Here is a 23,431-nt window from a genome sequence, read left to right on the forward strand (position 1 = left end):
TCCTAGTAATGATTGTAAAGTGTTTATTTAGCACCTTCACAGAAGGGAGTGCGGATGCAAACTTTCATATGGCCCCATTGCTGGATCACAGGTTTGCTTTAAAATGTGAATGCAGAACTTAGAACTCGCTATATATTATAGTGTTCCGCAGCAAATTGTGATTTTACCTAGTTTAAAGAGCATTTTTTTCTTTGAATAGGTTTTATCAAAAGCTATCATTCGGCAAAAAATGTTTTGACCTGTTGCCAACGTACCAATGTCATTCAAACAGCAGGGGGAAAAAAGTTAAAATTATCAAAGTGTCACAAACACAAAATAATATAAGGGTGTTGCGGGGCTCCATTCACTCTGGTGTGCTAAAAACTATAAATGCCATGTCATTTAGGAATGACAATCACAATGGGAATAGCAGCCCAATCATTTCAGAAAGACAAAGCACTGACCTCATCTGAAGAATCGGATGCCGCTGCTGCTGCTGCCCCCTTCGGACTTGCCGCCTCTGTAAAAGAAATACAACCATGTTTATAGTTTATGGCCTGGTGAGGACTTGGGTAGGACTTGCAGATCAGAGGTTGTAACAGGTAAACATCACAGCCAAGGGCGTAGCAATAGCCATAGCAGCTGCTAAGGGGCCCTGTAGCACATGATGTATTCACTATTAACATTCTAGTGTTCCTCCACCCTCTATCAGTGTCCATGGACTATATGCAGTGGGAATTCCTGGAGAATGTAAATGCCAATTAACTCATATCCCTAAGGTAAGAGCAGGTGGCATTGCTAAAGTGTGTCTACATCAGAGGGCCCCATGTAAGTTTTGCTATGGGGCCCCAAACTCTTTAGCTACGCCACTGATCACAGCCAGTCAATGATCACTGAAACAACCCAGCACAGAGAATAGTGGGGAAGTGCACTGAAGTTAGAAGCACATGCTAGGTTTTCTTTATCCAAAATGACAGCTTGTGGTTGTTTGAAGCGACAACCTGAACTGTGTACAGACGTCCCCGACACCAGCAGCCTCCTATTCAGCAATCCGGCCTGATAGATAATACATGTAGGCCTATTTACTGTTTCCAGGGAAGGTCAGCTGATCTCTATATTTATTTTATGCTGGGTACACACGATGAGATTTCCCGTTCGATTCCCGGATCGATTCGATTAAATCAAACATGTTCGATTGGATTTCGATCGATTTTTTCATGATAGGTATGCAAAATCGACGGAAAAAACGATCGAAATCCAATCGAACATGTTTGATTTAATCGAATCGATCCGGGAATCGAACGGGAAATCTCATCGTGTGTACCCAGCATAAGAGACAATCATTGTAAATAATAATAACTATTATAAGTTTTTAACCATTTCCTGTGATCATCATTTTGTTCAAATAAGTACGCAATAAGGCCCAGTTCACATTAGCTTTTTTTTAAGGAACCGGACATACGGATCCGGCCAGTTTATCGTTTTCATTGATTCCTATATGCTGCAAAATCTTCTGTTTCCGTTCCGCTGAACGAAACGGTCCGGAAAATTGGATCCTGCAGCATTTTTTGGTCCACTCAGCGGAACGGACCACGAACCGTACAGCCGATTCCGTTGGCAAATGCTAATGTGAACCAGGCCTAAGTTATTATACTTGGGAAAAAAGGTATCAGAGTGATTACTCCTTCCTGGAACACTAGACTGCATTTGTCACCTTTGCACATGGATGGCACTTTTGGTTTCAGTGGAAGAGATAGTCACACAGGGTTGTTCATTCACTGCTTCTGATTCAAGACTTTACTCACATATATCGAGCTTTGGAATGCCACCTAAGCACAAATAGCATAGGCAATCAAAGCAATAATCGCCACCACAGTAAAGTGCGATATCTGAAGTGGGGAACCAAGTGGCAATCGGTAGGTAGTCCATTTTTCCCCTTCATCAATAAGTCCCGATGGGGACTGTTTTTGGAGTTTCCACTGCAACCTGAGGCAGAATGTCTCTTGGTCAGCATCTTACTTTCCCTCTCCACAGGACAAAATAGGCTGCTCAGCAGATGATAGAAAAAGCTCATACACACGTCCAACATAATGCACAACCAATCGCACAACATGACCAACCGCATGACAAATTGTTTACATGACCAGTACATACACACACGCATTAAAAAAAGAACACAGTTGTTCAAACGACATGTACAAACATGGCCACCCTGCAAGATTGTTCAGGTTGATCTGCCGGATGGATCTGGCAAAGCACCTGTTATCAGCTGGTCATCTTGTTGTTTGCCAGCCGTACACACACCCAACAGGCCAAGTTTAGATGATAGTTGGGTATATGTTTAGATGTGTGTACGAGCCTTAAGGTGGCATACATCAGGCGACTTGGTAGCCAACCGACCATCCGATTTGATAATTATAATCAGAAACAGATGAAAATCGGTGCCGCCAAGTGCATTCCCGATCGACAATGTGACCAATTTTGGGTCGAAACTGGTCACATTAGTCGGTTCGGCATGCTGCAAGATGTCGGGCCAACTTGCTCGATCTGGTGTGCATCGGTAACGGCGAGGGATATTGGGACGAGCAATGAAACCCCCAGTGCTGTTCCCACAATGTGTATGTATGTAATGTATACCGTATTTTTCGGACTATAAGACGCACTTTTCCTCCCCCAGAAGTGGGGAGCAAAAGTCCCTGCGTCTTATAGTCCGAATGCACCAATTTTTGCCCAGCACCATCCCCTGACTGTTCCCTGTCCCGAGGTCCTGTCAGTCCCCTGTCCCTGTGTATGTCATTTTCCCTTCCTAGAACATTGAATTGTATTATTTTAGGCACTTTGCATTGCGGGGAGATCAGGACTCTGAAAACACGTGTCATCAGATTTTGCTACCATGCGTCCGTGTTATCATGCGTCCGGCGATGCCCGCGTGTATCTCCCCACTTCATCTTACAGCAATGCTGGAGACTCCGCGGCGGTGACTTTGTGCACAAGGACGACTCATTGTGGAGATATATAGTAGTAACAGCCGCTAGAACAGCCACTGGGGGTCCGCGCTCGCAGCTACAGTCTCCTCTTCCTTTACTTCCGCTTACGTCACTATGCGGAAGTGAATGGAAAGGAGACTGTAGCTGCGAGTGCGGATCCCCGAGCGGCTGTTCTGGCGGCTGTTACCACTATAGATCTCCACAATGAGTCGTCCTTGTGCACAAAGTCACCGCCGCGGAGTCTCCAGCATTGCTGTAAGATGAAGTGGGGAGATACACGCGGGCATCGCCGGACGCATGGTAACACGGACACATGATAACACGGACGCATGGCAGCAAAATCTGATGACACGTTTTCAGAGTCCTGATCTCCCCACAATGCAAAGTGCAACGTCTGGCAGCGGCCATTACATGAACCTTCTTATGGATTGGTGGATACCTAGAGACAATCGGCTGCAGAAGGGAGATGGAGGAGATGAGCGTGTCAGGTGAGTTTCCCTGCAGGTGTAGTGTAATGTAGCCGGGGGGGGGAGGAGGCAGTAGGATGTAGTGTACTGTAATGCAGCTGGGGGGAGGGGAAGCAGGGGTTATTGTAATATAGTGTGTAGTGAAGTATAATGTAACTGGGGGGGGGCAGCTTGGGAAGTGTAGTGTGTAGTGAAGTGTAACGAAGCTGGGGGGAGGGGCAGCAGGGGTTAGTGTAATGTAGTGTGTAGTGAAGTATAATGTAACTGGGGGGGGGGCAGCCTGGGAAGTCTAGTGTGTAGTGAAGTGTAACGAAGCTGGGGGGAGGGACAGCAGGGGTTAGTGTAATGTAGTGTGTAAAGTGTAATGTAGCTGGGGGGGGGGGGGGGGGCAGCAGGAGTTAGTGTAATGTAGTGTATAGAAAAGTGTAATGTAGTTGGGGGGGGGAGGGCAGCAGGAGTTAGTGCAGGTGGGTATAGTAGCTTAGAGACATCTTGGGGCAAAAAGGTCTACAAGACGCCTCTGACACAGACACATCTAGGTTTAGTATATTTATTTTTTCCCTGATATTTGCCCTCTAAATTCAGGTGCGTCTTATAGTCCGGTGCGTCTTATAGTCCGAAAAATACGGTATGTGCTGTAATGTGCATTTATACATTACCTGTGCTGTGTCGCGGTGTCCATCTGTTTACCGCTGCTCTACTATTAGCTGCTAACACGCTGCTGATGCACAGCACGGCGACGCGTGATGTCACATAAGCACCATGCCAGCAGCGTGTATGCAGGTAATGAAAGAGCTGCAGAAGACGGACGGGCACCGCGACACAGGACAGGTAATGTATAAATGCACATTACAGCACATACACATTACATACATCATACACACACACACACCACAGCGGGCTCGGACGATTCCCAAGAGATTTCATGCGGAAATTGATCGGGAATTGGCCTGCGGTGTATGGGCAGCCGTCAGATCTCTCTCTTTACCCAGATTTGATTAGGAGAGAGAGATTTGTCTCTTGGGCGAATCTGCCCATCATCACTAGATCTATGGCCACCTTTAAACTAAAGAATGCTCATTTTGAGCAACAGCACTCTAAATTAATGGTAGGTTTCCCAGGGAAGATCTAGATCCGTACTGTTCCAACTCCAGTCCTCGAGGGTCTCACACATTTTTGGCCAACCTCAGATGAATTAATGGAACTGAATCAGGAAAGGTGTGGTTCATCAAGCAGAACACATTTTCCATTTCTCTATCCTCCCTATACTCTGGCATGGCCCTCAAACGACTAGACTTCAACAGCCCAGAATATACCAAGTGGAGGCACTCTGTTCCCAATATGCATCCAACAGCCAAAGGATCTACACATGCTGGTCCTAACATGAAAGTGCGAGTTCCATGACTGTCTGCACTGCCTCAAACGCATCCATCAGTCTAAGCTTGCAAATCCTTTCAGGGAAATTTGAATCAGGTTATTTGGGGCAATACAAATATATATTTCTGTAATGCATTACATTTCCCAGTGCCTCTGCTAGAAAGCCATAGGAAAGGATTCCATTTTATGGCTTAAAAAAATAATAATTAAAAGACAGCTACCCAACCCCTCCTCAGCACCTCAATTTAGCAGCAGTAAGCCGATATAAAATACAAAAAAAAAAAAGAAAAAAAAACAACGCTCGCCAATGCAGGACAAGCACAGACACCATGTAATCTGTCCTGACGCTCAGCATGATGGAATGGAGAGATGGGCACAGACATTTTCACAGCTATTAGGTACTGAAAGGTGTTATTTGCTGCTCTCCGGCTGCAGAGAGAGGATGGGACATTTTTCAACTGTCCACTTTTGTAGAGTAAACAGTAATCAGTTAAATTCCACTCTGTACACAGCAAGGATTGGTGGAAAACATATTTTCAGCTTGCTTAAGAGGAACTGTCACAAAAATCTTAAAATTTAAAACACATACAAATAAAAAGTACATTTCTCCCAGAGTAAAATAAGCCATAAATTACTTTTCGCCTATGTTGCCGTCAGTTACAGTAACTAGTAGAAATCTGACATTACTGACAGATTTTGGACTAGCCAGTCTTCTCATAGGGGGTTCTCAGGTTTTCTTTATCTTTAAAAGCACTTAGTGAATGGCAGTTGCTCCGTCCAACTGCCAAAATAGTGTGCAGGGAGGCTGGCCAGCATCTTTGTATTAATCATTTTCAGGGAATGGAATATATATATATATATATATATATATATATATATATATATATATATATATATATATATATATATATATATATATATATATATATATATATATAAAAGTGTGAGTGAGTGTGTGCGTGCGTGCATCACGCAAAAACGCCTTGACCGATTTCAACGTAACTTGGTATACAGATCCCTTACTACCTGGGATGATAGATTCTGGGGGTCTCGCGTCCCCCCTGCACACCTGGGCGGAGCTACAAACGTCCAATCAGATTCCACCCATTCAAGTAAATAGGAAAACATGGAAAAGGCTGCCATTCTCACAGTAATTGAGCCAGAGTCCCCACAATTGGCACAGTTGGTCACTTGGTGACCGAGGTTGCAAATCCAGGAAAAGTAGGCGGAGCATAAAACAGCCAATGAAATTTCAGACATTCATTTTAAACGGAAAAATGTAAACTGCAGCCATGCTTACACTGTTAATCGCAGGGTTTTCAAACTTGGCAAACTTGGTCACTGGGTGAATGAGATTAATATTCAGGAAAGTGAGTGGAGCCTACAACAGCCAATCAAAAGTCACCTATTGATTTTCAAGGGGAATATTAAAACTGCTGCCATTCTTACACTGCCTTAGGGCCTTTTTTTTTCACTAGCCTGCGATTTGCGATTTGCTTCTGATCGCAAATCGCAAGGTACATTAAACTAATGGAAACTGCAGCAGCATTTTCCATTAGTGAGATCCGATTGCGATGCGATTTTGGTCAAAGCGCAATCGTCGTCCTGCCGCGTTTTGTATGCGATTGAGCTGGACTATAATGAATATAGTAGCTCAATCGCAATCGCATGGTGGAAATTGAAACGCGATCGCAATCGCGATCGCATTTCATAGTAGAAAAGAGCCCTTAAAGTTCTTTTTAAACTTGTGTATGTCTTTTTCCAATAAAATAGACTAAGCTTTTCTGAAGGTGGTGCGGATCTTTCTCTTTATTTGCTACAGTTTGAGTCCCATGGTGTCCGGGACTATTGGATCTGCACACCTGACCATCTGAGACTGATGGAAGCCAAGTAAGTGCGACTCCACACTCAAAATTACTGCCATTCTTACACTGTTAATGGCAGAGGCTTCAAACTTGCTACAGTCGGTCATTGGGTGACTGGGGTCCAAATTCACTAAAGGGACGGGGCCACAAACAGCCAATCAGACTTTCTTGGTGGATAAACTGCTTCCATTCACACATTTTTGATGCCAGGAACCTGAAAGCTCACAAACTTGGTCATTGAGTGACTGTGGGTCAAGGTTACAAAAAGTGGGTGGATCCAAAAATAAAGTTCACTAGGAAAATATAAACTGCAGCCATTCTTACACTGTTACTGGCAGGGTTCTCGAACTTTGCACAGTTGGTAACTGGGTGAATGGGATGAATATTCAAGAGAGTGGGTGAAGCCTACAACAGCCAATTAAAATTCACCTGTTGATTTTCAAAGGGAATATTTACATTGCTGCCATTCTTACACTGTTAATAGCAGATGCTTCAAACCTGGTACTGTTAGTCACTGGGTGACTGTGGTTCAAATTCGGAAAGGGGACGGAGCCACAAACAGCCAATCAGATTTGTTTTATTTCAATGGGAATATACAAATTATTGATACCAAAAGCCCAAAGCTCATAAACTTGGTCATTGAGTGACTGTAGGTTAAGGTTAGAAAAAGTGGGCGGAGCCAACAATTACATTTTATTCCAGGGGAAAATATAGTAGCCCCTGGAAAATATAGCAGCCATTGTTACACTGCTAATGGCAGGATTCCCAAACTTGACACAGTGGGCCACTGGGTGACTGGGATTAATATTCAGACATGTGGGTGGAGCCAACAACAGCTAATCAAATTTCACCTATTGATTTTCAAGGGGAATATTTACATTGCTATCATTCTTACACTGTTAATGGCAGAGGCATCTTACCTGATAGGTGACTGGGGTCCAAATTCACTAAAGGGGCGGAGCCACAAACAGCTAATCAGATTTGTTAGATTCATTTCAGCCATTCTGTTATTGGTGGGGTTCTCAAACAAGACTCAGTTGGTCAATGGATGAATGGGATTAATATTCAGGAAAGTGGGTGGAACCTACAACAGCCAATCAAAATTCACCTATTGATTTTGAAGGGAAATATTGAAACTGCTGCCACTCTTACACTAATAATGGCAGAAGCCTCAAACCAGCTACAGTCGGTCATGAAGTGGCTGGGGTTCAAATCCACTAAAGGGGTGGACCACAAACAGCCAATCAGATTACTTTACTGGATAAACTGCTTCCATTCACACAATTTTTATGGCAGAAACCCAAAAGCTTAAAACTTGGTCACTGGGATTTTCTGGGATAAATATTAAGAAAAGTGGGTGGAGCCTAAAAAGAAAATCAAAATTCACCTGTTGATTTTCAAGGGGAATATTTAAATTGCTGCCATTCTTGCACTGTTAATGGCACAAGCCTCAAACCTGGTACAGTTGGTCATTGGGCCACTGGGGTTCAAACACAGAAAAGGGGTGGAGCTACAAACAGCCAATCAGATTTGTTTCATCTCACTGGTAAATTACAAATTATTGATGCCAAGCACCCCAGAGCTCACAAACTTGGTCACTGAGTGACTGTGTGTCAAGGTTACAAAAAGTGGGACCCAAACCAAATTTCACTAGGAAAATATAAACTGCAGCCATTCTTACACCGTTAATGGCAAGGGTTCTCAAATTTTGCCCAGATGGTCACTGCGTGACTGAGATTAATATTATGGGAAGTGGGTGGAGCCTATAATAGCCAATCAAAATTCACCTGTTGATTTTCAAGGGGAATATTTAAATTGCTTCCATTTTTGCTCTGTTAATAACAGATGCCTCAAACCTGCTACAGTTGGTCATTGGGTGACTGGGGTTCAAATGCCGGAGAGGGGCAGAGCCACAAACAGTCAGTCTGATTTGTTTAATTTCTATGGGAATATACAAATTATTGATGACAAAGACCCCAAAGCTCACAAACTTGGTCATTGAGTATTTGTGTGTTAGGGTTAGAAAAAGTGGCCAGAGCCAACACCAGCCAAATACATTCCCGGGCAACGCCGATTCATCAGTTATTATTCATAAAAGTGGATAGGGCCTACAAAAGCCAATCAAAATTAATCTATTGATTTTCAAGGGAAGTATTTCATTACTGCCATTCTTGCACTGTTAATGGCACAAGCCCCAAACTGGGTACAGTTATTTATTGGGTGACTGGGGTTCAAATTCAGAAAAGGGGTGGAGACACAAACAGCCCATCAGATTTGTTTCATTTCAATACAAATTATTGATGCCAAAGACTGCAAAGCTCACAAATTTGGTCATTAAGTAATTGTCTGTTACTGTTACAAAAAGTGGGCATAGCCAACACCAGCCAAAAACATACCCAGGCAATGCTGGGTCATCAGTGGGCGGAGACAAATACAAATTTCACTGGGAAAATGTAAACTGCAGCCATTCTTACACTGTTAACGGTAGGGTTCTCAAACTTTGCACAGTTGGTCACTGGGTGACTGGGATTAATATTCATAAAGAGGGTGGAGCCTAGAAAAGCCAATCCAAATTCATTTATTGCTTTACAAGGGGAATATTCAATTGCTGCCATTCTTGCACTGTGAAGGACACAAGCTTAAAAGCTGGTACAGTTGGTCATTGGGTGACTGGGGTTCAAATTCAGAAAAGAGGGTGGAGCCACAGCCAATCAGATTCGTTTCATTTTAATGCAAATTATTGATGCCAAACAATGCAAAGCTCACAAACTAGGTCATTGAGTCAATGGCCTCAATTCACTAAGATCATGCTAGAGATAATAAGGCAAGAGAAAACTTACCTCCACACGTGAGAGAGTTATCTTACCTCTTCATTCCTTAATTTACCTCCTCTGTAGTTAATTTACCTCCTCTGTAGTTATTTTCACATGCAGCTAATTAACAGCCTGTCTTTAACTCTGGAGTTATTTTAAGGATTGGAGAGTTAATTTAAAGACAGAAGAGTTAACTTTAGGCTTGCCTGAGGTAAAATGTTTCCTGAATACTACATGCCTTATCACCATGGTAACAACTCTAGAAGAGTTATTAAAGACAGGAGATAAGTTTAGTGAATTGAGGCCATTGTGTGTTAGGGTTAGAAAAGTGGGCGGAGCCAACACCAGCCAAATACATACCCGGGCAACGCCGGGCAATCAGCTAGTGGTGTACTTATAAAGAATAAAGGCCATCTTGAGAATCCCCCCTTAAGAGATGGACTACCCCAAAACATGTCGGTCCTGTCAGATTTTTACTACATACTGTAAGTGACAGCAAAAGTAATTTATGGCTCATTTTACTCTGGGAGAAATGTACTTTTTTGGTGTTTTAAATTTTAAGATTTTTGTGAAAGTTCCTCTTTACTTTGTTTTATGTTCATGTTAAAGTTTCACAGCACTCCCAAAATAAATTGGCATATGTTAGTCCAAGTCATTGGATAAAGCCAGGTGCTGTAAAAAAGCTACGAGGGTTCCTGCTCTGTGAAGTTTAATACACATGCATCAAGGTGGGAGTTTCTGGGCAATCTGATCTCCAAAGTACTGCAGCCATGGTTGCAAAGAATTGCAATCTCAGCTGTCAGTTTTCAAAACGGTTAGATGGCTGTCAATTGGAAATGGAAACCTGATAATGAATTATTTAGTTCACTTTAAGGGCCCATTTCCACTAGGGCGGTTTCGCCGGCGATTCTGCAGAGTTTCCCCGCACATGATTCGCACGGGGAAACTCTGCCATAGGGGATGACGGCACCGCGGCGGAATCGCTTGCGGGAGCGATTCGCCCGGAACCCCCCCGCAGAATTCGCCGCAGAGGCTGCGAATCCCATTCGTCTGCGATCCCGCCCACCGGCTCAGTGTCTGCGAGACGCACGCCGCGCACTAGTGGAGACGAGCCCTAAGGGACACAGTCATGACATGCATTCTAGTTTAGCAACTAATCAACATCTCTCATCTTGCTAGCTAGACTATTGTTTCTGATGCAAAGGCATATAGGCAATACACTTCCAGTGACTGTGCTGCAATGTCATCTCTTCAATACACAGCCAAATCTTAAGGTGCCCATACACTCGTCAGATTGGCAGCAGATAGATAAGAAATGCATCTGATGATCTATCTGATGCGTTTTTAGAACATTTTTTACCAGGATAGAATTCCAATAGATTTCAGTTTGAAATCTATTGAAATTCGATCTGATGGCATTTTTTTGCCATCAGATTTCCATTAAGGCCAATGCAAACTGATAAGCAATCTCATCAGATCGACCTAAATTTTCCACCCTGCAAGTTCGATGGAAATCCATCGAAATCGATCGAAATCGACCGTCGATCGGTCGATTGGCCAACCGATTTGCAATCGATTGATCGATCGATCGATCGGTCGGCCAGAAAATCGGCTGAGTGTATGGGCTGCTTAACTGAAAAAAAGCACATACTCAATTCTCAGGTAATGTACCCACTGCACTATGATGCACCTCTTAAGGACAACTGAAGTGAGAGGGATACGGAGGCTGCCATATTAATTTCCATTTAAGCAATACCAGTTGCCTGGCTATCCTGCTGATCCTCTGCCTCTAATACTTTTAGTCATCTATCCTGAACAAGCATGCAGCAGATTAGGCGTTTCTGACATTGTCAGATCTGACAAGATTAGCTGCATGCTTGTTTCTGGTGCGATTCATACACTACTGCAGCTAAATAGATCAACAGGGCTGCCAGGTAACAAGAAATAAATATGGCAGACTCCATCTTCTTCTCACTTCAATTGTCCTTTAACACCTTGCCGACCGCCCACTCATAACGTGCGTCGGCAAAGTGGTAGCTGCAGGACCAGCGACGCACATCTGCATTGCCGGCTGCAGGTTAATTAATCAGGAAACAGCCGATCGCGCGAGCGGCTGCTTCCTGTCAATTCACGGCGGGAGGCTCCGTGAATAGCCCGCGGGCTGCCGATCGCGGCTCGCAGGCTAAATGTAAACACAAGCGGAAATAATCCTCTTTGTTTACATTTTTACAACACTGCTAACAGTAGCAGCGTTGTACTAGATCAGCGATCCCCGGCCAATCAGCGGCCGGGGATCGCTGTCACATGACAGGCAGGAGCCTGTTAGCGGCTGCACAGGACAGATCCGTTCCTGTGCAGCCTCTGATCTCCGGGGCAGGGAGGGAGAAGAGGGAGAGGGGGAATCCTGCCGTGGAGGGGGCTTTGAGGTGACCCCCCCCCCACCAGCCACACGCATGCAGGAGCAATCAGACCTCACCAGCACATCATCCCCCTAATGGGGAAAAAAGGGGGGCCATCTGGTCTCTCTGCCTGTTATTTGATCTGTGCTGGGGGCTGTAGACCCACAGATATTAGAAATCAGCGCTGGTCCTTAAAGAGGAACTTCAGCCTAAACAAACATACTATCATCAAGTTACATTAGTTATGTTAATTAGAATAGATAGGTAATATAATCTCTTACCCACCCTGTTTTTAAAGAACAGGCAAATGTTTGTGATGCATGGGGGCAGCCATCTTTGTCATGGGGCAGCCATCTTTTTGGTTGAAAGGAGGTGACAAGGAGCAGAAGACACAGTTCCAACTATCCTGTGTCCTGATTACCCCTCCCAGCTGCACATGCTAGGCTTCAAATGTCAAATTCAAAATGTAGAAAAAAAAATTGCACCAAAACAGCAGAACTAGAACAAAAACATCAGAAATCCCATCATGCTTTGCACAGCATCAGGGGAAAAAAGCCTGGGCAGTTTTCTTCAGTGCAGCTAAAAATAAGGCTTGTAAAAGTGAAACAAAGTTCTGATGCTGGAAAACTGTTAAAGAAACACCAAGCCTTTTCAGTGCTGCTGAGTCGATTTTTAGTCCGTAGGTTCACTTTAAGGGGGAGTAAAGGCTGAGTCCTGAAGTGGTTAAACGTGGACCTGAACTCTTGTACAGAACAGAAGGAAAACAGAGAAATGTATGTATTTAGAGAGTCTAGCCTGTTTAATCCCCCCATTTGTGTCTAAATCACAAGTTGTAATTTGATCTCTCCCTTGTGTCACATAACTGCCAAGGCAGATATGGCAGATAAGCTCATTTGAAAACACAGGATGTTAACAATGCATCTGCTTCCATGAATCAGGAAGTAGAAACACTAAAGATTTATTTTAGCATTTGTATCAGCTGTAACAAATAAATATTTTTAAAGGCATAAAGGTTAATCTGCTGTTACTTTTCTTTTAGAGCAGAGAGGACATTCTAAGTTCAGGTCAGTTTTGAGGCAGCCATACACTGGCAGAGAGCTGCCTGACGCGCCCAAAAGATCGACCCCTCCCTGATCTGAATCTGATCAGAGAATGATCTATGCCTGCCACTCACTGCAAATAGATGTTTAACAGATTCCAGCTTGAGACTATAAAAAAAAAAATGTATGGAACTGCTGCAGTAGGACTAATGGCCTCACCCAGGTCTTTCCTTATCAAATAGTAATCCCCCTGAAGCCCCTGCAGCTTACTCGCACTCACCTTTCTGCTGATGTGCTCCTTCCTGTGTCCTTCCTCCTTTATCCCTGCCAGGGCACCTGTTCTCTGTGACCCAGCTGTATGTATGTAGTTACGTAAAATTCCTCCGAGTCACCGAGAACAGGGGGCTGGGGGGGGGGGGGGGGGGGTGGGGGGGGGGGGTGAAGACAGGAGAGGTGAGTGTGCTCTGCTGCAAGCACTCTGCAAGGGATCACTATTAGATGGGGAAGAGCTGGTGGGTCCGCCAGTAGGTACTCAATCGAACTACAGCATCCCTCACTGATAAAGAATTACAGCAATAAAATACTTTACTGGCAGAGATCTGGGCTTCTGAGATAGGTGGATAGTTTAAAAAAAAAAAAAAAAAGGTCAATAACTCATATTTTAGCACTCTGAGATGGGAACTGACTGTTTCCTTGAGCTGAGACAAAACAATGCATCTACTTTTTTAAGTTTTTAAACAGAATATAAAACTTAAAATTGTTTTTAAAAATCATCTATAGGAGGAGGAGGATTGATACACCTGTTTATCTCATAAGTTTATTTTCACTTAGGATTCATCTTACCAATAACATTTAAAAAGAAGAGTCCCACCAATCAGCTGCCATAATTGTATACTGTATTCATGCACACCGATCACATGACAGAAAATTACATGCTGCCATAGCTGCCCTCCTAATAAAAATAATAGTTACTATACTAGTACTCCTGGTACTCCAGTTTCCTCCCACATCACAATAATATTACAGTGGGAGATGCATGTTTTCTTTGACCTTATATGCTTCTCTCTTACCTTTCTCTGTCTTTTTTATTTCTCGCTTATTCTTTGTCCAGACATTAGTCCATAGTCCACCTCATGTAGCTGCCCCCCCCCCCCCCCCCCCCCCAACATCTCTCTGATCTTACTTTCTCTTTTCCTCCCCCTTTCTGGTTCCACCGTGCCCTGAGATTTGGGATGGGTGCATTGAGAGGCTTGTTATGTTTACAGGTTCAAATGCAAGAGAGTTCTGCTTCCCGGGTACTACGGTAGAAGCTAGTACGCTGCTGGAGTTGCCTATTCTTAAAGAGACACTGAAGCGAAAAAGAAAATATGATATAGTGAATTGGTTGTGTACTATGAATAATTACTAGAAGATTAGCAGCAAAGAAAATATTCTCATACTTTCAGGTATATAGTGTTTTTTCTAACATTGCATCATTCTATAATATGTGCAGATTACACAACACTCAGCATTCAAAATGAGTCTTTCAGAGCAGTCTGTGAAGTAATGACCTCACTGGAAGGAGGAGAGGAAAGCGCCGGCACTTGCTGTCATACACTTTATTGAGACAATGATAAAATTCATGCAGGAAATTCTTCCAGACAAAAAACGGAATAACACATACCGTGGGTTGATGCAACAGGTGCGGTGGGTGCGGTGGGTGGGGTGCCTGACGGCCGTTTCGCGCAATATGCGCTTCTACGGAGGCTATACGGGGTGGTCTCATCACAGGCTGGCTTATAAGCCCATCCTAGGCCTGTGCGCGGCGATCCGCCGCCGAATATGCCACCTCCCCCAGGTCGTGACGTCACGCCTCCCCATTGGCCGCTCACCAAACAGGGGCGGCTGGAGGCAAGTGACGTCATACACATCCTGACTACGGTGGCTCGACAGGGGAACACTGTATTAGGTTTCCCAGGCAACCAGTGCAAGTCGAGCCAACAGCGTAAGTCAGGAAGTGCTGCTGCCATCTTGTGACCTCTCCTCTAGCAGAGAAAAAGTAAACTGTTCACTTACAGTTGAGATAATAAAAGTCAGATAACAGCCCTCTCCATGACTAAGACTTAGTCGGAGAGTTAATGGCTTGTTTGCATAGATAACAACTGGAGTTTCTTAACTCTTCAGGTGACCATCAGGGGCGTTTCTAGGGCCCTTGGAGATCAGTGGCACCTGTGGGCACCAGGCGGGGAGGTACATGCGGCGCGCGCAGCGGCAAAAAATGGGAGTGGCCATGCGGTGAGGGGGCGTGGCCATGGGTGGGGCCAAATGTACATGAACTTAGCAGCGGTGTAAGCTACGGATAACGGGCCTGCCCATCGAAATATTGGACAGAGCCCCCTGTCCTTTATTTCGATCATTTACAATCAGTATAGGCATAGATCAAAGATGTATACGCACATACAATTTTGATTGGTCAATCACTGACCCCCAATTTCCCACCCCCGTGCAGTAAGTGGGCCAACAGACAATGAATTTTATGAACAGAGCTAAAATTGGCTAATCAAAATTGTATGTGTGTACCAGGCTTTACAGCTAATACTGTACATACTGAAAGTAGCAGGGATCAGCATACAATACAGCTGGTTTACAATCAATAAAGGTACAGAGTAGCACCTTACACTGTACACACTGGAGGTAAATCAGCACACAGTGCAAGCACTAGAGAACAGCGTATACTGTACATACTGTAGGCAGCAGAATTCAGCACACTGCAGCTAGCGTGCCAAAAATATGACGATCACGTTGTGCGGCGTGCTTATCGCTCCGCACCAAAAAATGGGTGGGCCATGGACCAGAATATAGGTGTGGTAAAGGGTGGAGACAAATTTACATGAACCTAGCAATGGTGGGACATCAGATTAGGACAGTGGTGGCGAACCTTTTGGAGGCCGAGTGCCCAAACTGCAACCCAAAAGTCACTTACCGGTATCTATCGCAAAGTGGCAACAGCAATTTAAACTAAATACTGTACAAACGTTTTAACTCATACATGAACATTATGGAAAATCCAAGTTGAAAATAAACTGTGAAGATAAACAATTTCATCCATCCTACTCCTGAAAAATGTATTCAATTTTTTAGAACCTCCCAGTTTTATTTTCTGTTTTAAAACACTAAAAAAGTAGGTTTAATGCTATTGTCTCATATGATAAGGATTCAGCTTTTCCCATAGTCTCGCAGTTAGCAATCATGTGACCCCCAACAAGACATATTCAGCAATCATGAGGCCCCCAACAAATCAGGAGGCCCCCAACAAGACAAATTCAGCAATCATGAGGCCTCCAACAAATCATGAGGCCCCCAACAAGACAAATTCAGCAATCATGAGGCCCCCAACAAGACAAATTCAGCAATCATGAGGCCCCCAACAAATCATGAGGCCCCCAACAAGACAAATTCAGCAATCATGAGGCCCCCAACAAATCATAAGGCTCCCAACAAGACACATTCAGCAGTCATGAGGCACATAAATAGACAGCATTTCACATAAATAGGCAGAATGCCCCCTTAATATGGTAGCCCCCCCAAGTTAGGTAGTGAGTGACAGGGACCCCCAGGTTAGCTAGTGAGTGACAGGCGCCTCCAGTTAGGTAGTGAGTGACAGGGACCCCGATAGTGACAGGGAGCACCTTTAGGTAGTGAGAGTGCCAGGGAGCCCCTTTAGGCAGTGAGTGAGTGACAGGAAGCCCCTTTAGGCAGTGAGTGAATGCCAGGGAGCCCCTTTAGGCAGTGAGTGAGTGACAGGAAGCCCCTTTAGGCAGTGAGTGAGTGACAGGGAGCCCCTTTAGGCAGTGAGTGACAGGGAGCCCCTTTAGGGAGTGAGTGAGTGACAGGGAGGCCCTTTAGGGAGTGAGTGACAGGGAGCCCCTTTAGGGAGTGAGTGAGTGACAGGGAGCCCCTTTAGGGAGTGAGTGACAGGGAGCCCCTTGAGGGAGTGAGTGACAGGGAGCCCCTTTAGGGAGTGGGTGCGTGCCAGGGAGCCCCTTTAGGGAGTGGGTGCGTGACAGGGAGCCCCTTTAGGGAGTGGGTGCGTGACAGGGAGCCCCTTTAGGGAGTGGGTGCGTGACAGGGAGCCCCTTTAGGGAGTGAGTGCGTGCCAGGGAGCCCCTTTAGGGAGTGGGTGCGTGCCAGGGAGCCCCTTTAGGGAGTGAGTGAGTGACAGGGAGCCCCTTTAGGGAGTGAGTGAGTGACAGGGAGCCCCTTTAGGGAGTGGGTGCGTGCCAGGGAGCCCCTTTAGGGAGTGAGTGAGTGACAGGGAGCCCCTTTAGGGAGTGAGTGAGTGACAGGGAGCCCCTTTAGGGAGTGAGTGAGTGACAGGGAGCCCCTTTAGGGAGTGAGTGCCAGGGAGCCCCTTTAGGGAGTGAGTGCGTGCCAGGGAGCCCCTTTAGGGAGTGAGTGAGTGCCAGGGAGCCCCTTTAGGGAGTGAGTGAGTGCCAGGGGAGCCCCTTTAGGGAGTGAGTGAGTGACAGGGAGCCCCTTTAGGGAGTGAGTGAGTGACAGGTAGCCCCTTTAGGGAGTGAGTGAGTGACAGGGAGCCCCTTTAGGGAGTGAGTGAGTGACAGGGAGCCCCTTTAGGGAGTGAGTGAGTGACAGGGAGCCCCTTTAGGGAGTGAGTGACAGGGAGCCCCTTTAGGCAGTGAGTGAGTGACAGGGAGCCCCTTTAGGGAGTGAGTGCATGCCAGGGAGCCCCTTTAGGGAGTGAGTGCGTGCCAGGGAGCCCCTTTAGGGAGTGAGTGCGTGCCAGGGAGCCCCTTTAGGGAGTGAGTGCGTGCCAGGGAGCCCCTTTGGTGAGTGAGTGAGTGACAGGGAGGCCCCCCCCTCTAGCCGCCGCCGTTCCCCCCCTACCTCTCAGCAGACCTCAGGATCAGCGGCGACCCGACCAGATGTACGAGCGGGCGCTGGACGCACCCGCTCGATATGCGGAAGTGATGTCACTTCCGCATATCAGTGCGGGCGCTGGGTCCTAGCGCCCGCACGATTGGTCGCCGGCTCGCCACCTGATCCTGAGGTCTGAGACTGTCAGTGACGCGGCGGCTGGAGGGAGCCGCTGAGTCTTGACAGAGGGGGCGGCCGGGCGGAGATCCGTGGCACCCCAGGAAAGATTGGGGGCACGTGCCCCCCTAAAACAGGGCTAGCGACGCCCCTGGTGGCCATACACTGGTCGATTTGCCATCAGATTCGACCAACAGATAGATCCCTCTCTGATCGAATCTGATCAGAGAGGGATCGTATGGCTACCTTTACTGCAAACAGATTGTGAACCGATTTCAGCCTGAAACCGTTCACAATCTGTTGCGGTGGTGCTGCTGCTGCTGCCCCCGCCCGCCCGCATACATTACCTGCTCCGCCGGCACGACTCATCCCGGTCACCGCTGCTCTGTCTGCGCTCTGGTCTCCAGGTCCGGCATGCCTCACTTCTTCTAGCCCGGCAGGAAGTTTAAACAGTAGAGGGCGCTCTACTGCTTAAACTTCCTGCCGGGCTAGAAGAAGTGAGGCATGCCGGACCTGGAGACCAGAGCGCAGACAGAGCAGCGGTGACCGGGAGACTGGAGTCGCGCCGGCGGAGCAGGTAATGTATGCGGGCTCTATTGCGTCGGTCGTCGGGCACTCGAACGCCGCTAGCGATGCGCTCTTTACCCGCGGGCGATCGACGGTTATTTTCCGCACGGCGCGATCGACGGGATCGGACGAAATGGATCGAAATTCGGCGTGTAGCGTGAACGATTGGCAGCAGATTCGATCCCAGTGATCGAATCTGCTGTCGAAATGGGCGCAAATCGAGCCAGTGTATGGCCAGCTTTCCTGTACTGGAAACAATTAGACTGATGTATCTGATCTTAATGTTTTATTTCTTAGCTGTACTACACATACAAATCATAATATCATAATTTTTTTTCGCTTTAGTGTCTCTTTAAAAGATGTCACTCCCCCCCCCCCCCAATCCCAGCCCCCCTCCCCCTGACCCCCACCCACCCCACCTCGCAGCATGAGACATATTTCACTTTTCAGTTTTATGCATTTGTAATCATTTTCTACTATAACATTGTTTAGTAAAACCGTTTATTAAAATATTTCAAACAAAGAACATTATATACAGTAGGTTCACAAGAAGCTATGTAACAATGTATAAAGCACTGCTACCTGATGACTGCTCCAGGGCCCCAGTGGGGGTTTTCTCGTCAGGAAAGGCCAGGCCGGACCCCTTCAGGGCAGTAAGGTACTTTTCATGACTCTGTGCAGATGGGCTCTCGGTAGAACCTAATTAATGCAAACACGAAATTTTAATTAGTGAAAAAGGAAACAACCTTTTAAAAAGTCAAGCCAGTTTCTACATAAGTCGCCAAAATCAAAAACCTATTCTTAATCTCCAACTTACATCGCTGCCCATAATTATTCATACCCCTGGCAAATTTTGACTTAACCACTTGATGACCACGGGCTTAAACCCCCCTAGTGACCAGGCCATTTTTTTATAAAATAGGCCAATGCAGCTTTAAAGGGAACCTTAACGGAGAGGGATATGGAAGTTTCCTTTTAAACAATACCAGTTGCTTGGCAGTCCTGCTGATCTCTTTGGCTGCAGTAGTGGGTGAATCACACACCTGAAACAAGCATGCAGCTAATCCAGTCAGACTTCAGTCAGAGCACCTGATCTGCATGCTTATTCAGGGGCTGTGGCTAATAGTATTAGAGACACAGGATCAGCAAGAGAGTCAGGCAACTGGTATTATTTTAAAAGGAAAAATCCATATCCTTCTCAGTTTAGGTTCCCGGGCTCACTGCAGGGCGGTACAACTCAGCACACAAGTGATTCCCCCTCCCTCCCTTGGTGGGCTGTAATCGCTCGTAGGATGTTTTTCTTTTTTGTAAATATTTGGGGGGTTTTTTACAAATATTACTATTTTATTCTTTATTTTTTATTCCCCACCCCCCTCCCCCACCAGCCAATCACAGTGATTGGCTCTCAGACATCAGCCTATGAGAGCCAATCACTCTCTGTGCCTCCAGAGGGGACAGCCGTGTCACACGGCTGTCCCCAGTACAGCCCTGCCTTATCTCGCAGCGCTGTACTATGTAAATAGACGCTGGGAGACTAATGGCGGAGCGGAGTTCCGTCATCCAAGCAGAGATGCGTGTGCGATCTCCTGCAAAACACACCCCCAGGACTTTATGCCGACTGGCGTTAAGCGGTCTGGGGTTGCCACCGTGGTTAAAGTAACTTTTATTCAACCAGCAAGTAATTTTTTGACGGAAAATGACATAGGTGTCTCCCAAAAGATAATAAGTCAATATACAAGAGTCATTATTGTGGAATAAAAACATTTCTCAGCTTTTATTTACATTTAAGCAAAAAGTGTCCAGTCCAAAATTATTCATACCCTTCACAAACTGTCACAGTCTGTGGGAAAATCCAAAGTTTTGTATTATTCCAAATAGTCCAAGCTGTTCTAAAGCATCCTAACTACCTTGATTAATTGGGAACAGCTGTTTTAATCAACTCAGCAGGTGAAAAACAGCAGCTCTCTGCAGTTGGTTTGTGGACCGTCAAAGCTAAAGGTACACACTTGCGATAACTATCGTTTGCACTCTTTTTTCTTAAGGAGCAGCGACCCGAAAGGCCGAGTGGAGACGATACTTCTCCATATGTGTTGAAAGTGGTTGCCGTCAAAAGCAACCCACTTTTGTGAGTATAATAATCTTTGTCACCTTGTCCGTATACCGAGACGTTATTACACGATAGTGGGCTCCCGGCGCCCCTGTGTTTTTTATCTTTTTGTTTTATCCAGTCCGATTATCGTTTGCAAGGAACGATAGTTGCCAGAAGAACAATATTGGAACAATTGGAATGCAACAATGGGATGCAGCAATCATCATGTACATTTTTACGATCATTCTCGCAGAAAAGAACGATCAGAGGGAAATGTTGCGTACATATTTATGTAAAATAAAAAAATAAAACACACAAGCATGGGGTTACAATAGTTACAAATATATGATAGTTAACTTGAAAATAAAGTTTATTTGAAATTTGTAATGTAACAATCTTTACAGGCCGTGCTACACTAAAAGTACGGAAGCTGGGCAAAATCCAACGCAGGTGCATTAGCCCTTTTAACTATCGTGCTCGGCAGATAACTGTACACACTATAGTTTTGTAACGTTCAATATGATCCGTCCTGTTGGATTTTTTCATCGTGCTGATATAGTTTGTTTGTCTGCTGCGCATTGTGGCTGCTCACAAGTCAGGAAAAGGCTACAAAGCCATTTCTAAATGTTTTCAAGTTACAGTGGCTACAGTGCAAAAAAGATTATTTAAAAAAAAAAAAAAAAAAAAAAAAGATGTTGTGCACTGTGGAAAATCTCAGAGGACGCGGTCGGAAGCCAAAAGTGACACCAGGAGGATAGTGAGAGAGGTGATAAAGAATCCAAGGATCACCACCAAGGCCATCCTGCTGATTCTGGGCTTTGCTGGTGGCAAGGTCTCAAGGCAGACAATGGGCAGCACTGTATCACAAAGAAAAGTAATGCAATATTTGTGTTTCTCCAAAGGGAAGTTATGATATCCCTGGTTTCTGTCATCTTGGATTGACATGTCTGATATAACACGGGCGTGGAGGGGGCTGTTCAGTCACTAGCTAACTATTATTGCTGTCAGGGGCAGCACCTCTCTCATCTGCTCTCTTGGCAACCAATGCTGACAGACATTTTCCTACCTCTGACAGGATTCTTTGATTTGTCAAAACCGAACTAAAACAAAAAATCCTGCTCTCAAGTAGCAATGGTCATTTTTCCGGTTTGATGCAAATTTACTTGGTGTGTTTGCAGCTTGAAATTGGGCCAGTCAAATACAACTGTTGCCCAAGCTACAAACAAATTGCAACAAATCAGAAAAAAATGGAGATCATAGATCATCTCTACCCACAAGTGGTTGTAAGCATTATGGTTACTCATATTAGGCTTGTTTGCACAACAACAGCGGAACAAAATACACTTTAACCCACTCCATGTTGCTCTACATATTTTAAAAGCCTGGCAAAGGACATGTTTCATTGACAGAACTTTAAAATTAGTACTTACATGCAAGCAACTGTGTGCACGCCTTGTTCACATTGCGTTCAGATCGCGGTTGCATTTGCGTTTGACGCCTTTTTCCCCCTTCCCGGCAATTTATGTGAATTGGGCGGTTTTGGTAAGCGTTTTTGTAAACGCTTTTGTAGAGCGATTCCATTTTTTCACTTCCTGACATCAGTCAGGAAGTGCACTCTTTGATCCAGAAAAGAATAAATACAATGTATTTATTCCTAAAAATGCCAACGCAATCACTGCACAAATCGATTTTGTGAGTGTTTCGCGTCTTTCCTATACCTTCCATTGAAGCAAATCGCCTCAAAAATGGTCCATGTAGCGGAAACGAACCGCTCAGATGTGAACTCTCTCATAGAGAATCATTGCACAATTAGCTTTCAGGGCAAATTGGAAAAAACTCTAAAAGCGCCTCCAGTGTGAATGAGCACTTGGTAGATAGCCGACCGCCCAGCCCAGTACTCAGGAACACAAGTATTGCTCAGGGAAGAGCATGTTTTTGTGTACTAGCTCCCTATGGTTAATCTTTGCATTGCAGTGAACCCAGGACAACCTAAGGTTAAAAAAAAACGATACCAAAAAGAAAGAAGCCACTGGATCCTGCAGAGGCTTCCCACACCCTCCTGGCTCCCACCCTTACCATGCATGGACAATGCAAAGGAATCCAACAAGAGCTTGCAGGATTTCTGATTGCAACCGCACTCCTCTTAATGCACGAGTGCAGCCGTACTGCATGACTAAGTTCGTGCTTGCGCAGCAAGCCGTAGTGGCTCCGTGCTACTGGGCAGGCATGACTGTACTCACGTGGGTCAGCAAGGTCGCGCTCATGCATTCAGAGGAGCGTGGTCGCAATCTTTACAAGGGTCCCAAGGTGTTTCTCTTCTTAGGCAAGTACCTGTTTTTTACCTTAGGAGCACCTCAGGTTCATTTTAAAGCAACAATATTATTTACTGATCAGTGCAGGATTATTATTTATTGTATTTATAAAGCGCCAACATATTACGCAGCGCTGCACAATAGATAAATGGGTTAACATACAGGTAGAACATACGGAAACTCACAACAAAACAAGATCATGCAAATGATTTGATAACAATACAGTGTCATAGGTCAAAATAGAGACTGTTCGAGTCTACAAGAGGGGTGGTTGTGAGTAAGATTGCATAATCAAGCTGGATACGTTAGGGAGGAGGGCCCTGCCGGAGGCTTACAATCTAAAGGGTGGGGTGGAGACAACAGGTGCGTCTTTTGAGAGGGGGTCTAACAGTATATATTATGGTGCTGGTGTAGGGGGGTATGTGAGCGTGAAGAGGTGAGTCTTGAGAGCTTGTTTGAAGGTATTAAAGGTGGGGGCGAGTCTGTAGGCTGGTGGGAGAGAGTT

General features: G+C 45.3%; 1 protein-coding gene across 8 annotated transcripts in view; it reads right to left on the bottom strand.

Annotated features, from left to right (window-relative positions):
- The window catches only part of UBR3 (ubiquitin protein ligase E3 component n-recognin 3), a 329,771-nt gene that overhangs the window by 227,988 nt on the left and 78,352 nt on the right, over positions 1–23,431 (bottom strand). For 7 of the 8 annotated variants that reach the window (XM_068245563.1, XM_068245562.1, XM_068245559.1 and 4 more), the window contains exons 4-5: positions 19,105–19,224; positions 444–499 (exon numbers count right to left, since the gene is read on the bottom strand). In XM_068245563.1, coding sequence (XP_068101664.1) covers positions 444–499; positions 19,105–19,224 — 176 coding nt within the window. The remainder of the gene's footprint in view (positions 1–443; positions 500–19,104; positions 19,225–23,431) is intronic. The other variant, XM_068245557.1, reaches the window with a different exon arrangement.

The sequence above is a fragment of the Hyperolius riggenbachi genome, chromosome 7 (assembly GCF_040937935.1).
Source record: "Hyperolius riggenbachi isolate aHypRig1 chromosome 7, aHypRig1.pri, whole genome shotgun sequence".
NCBI lineage: Eukaryota > Metazoa > Chordata > Amphibia > Anura > Hyperoliidae > Hyperolius > Hyperolius riggenbachi.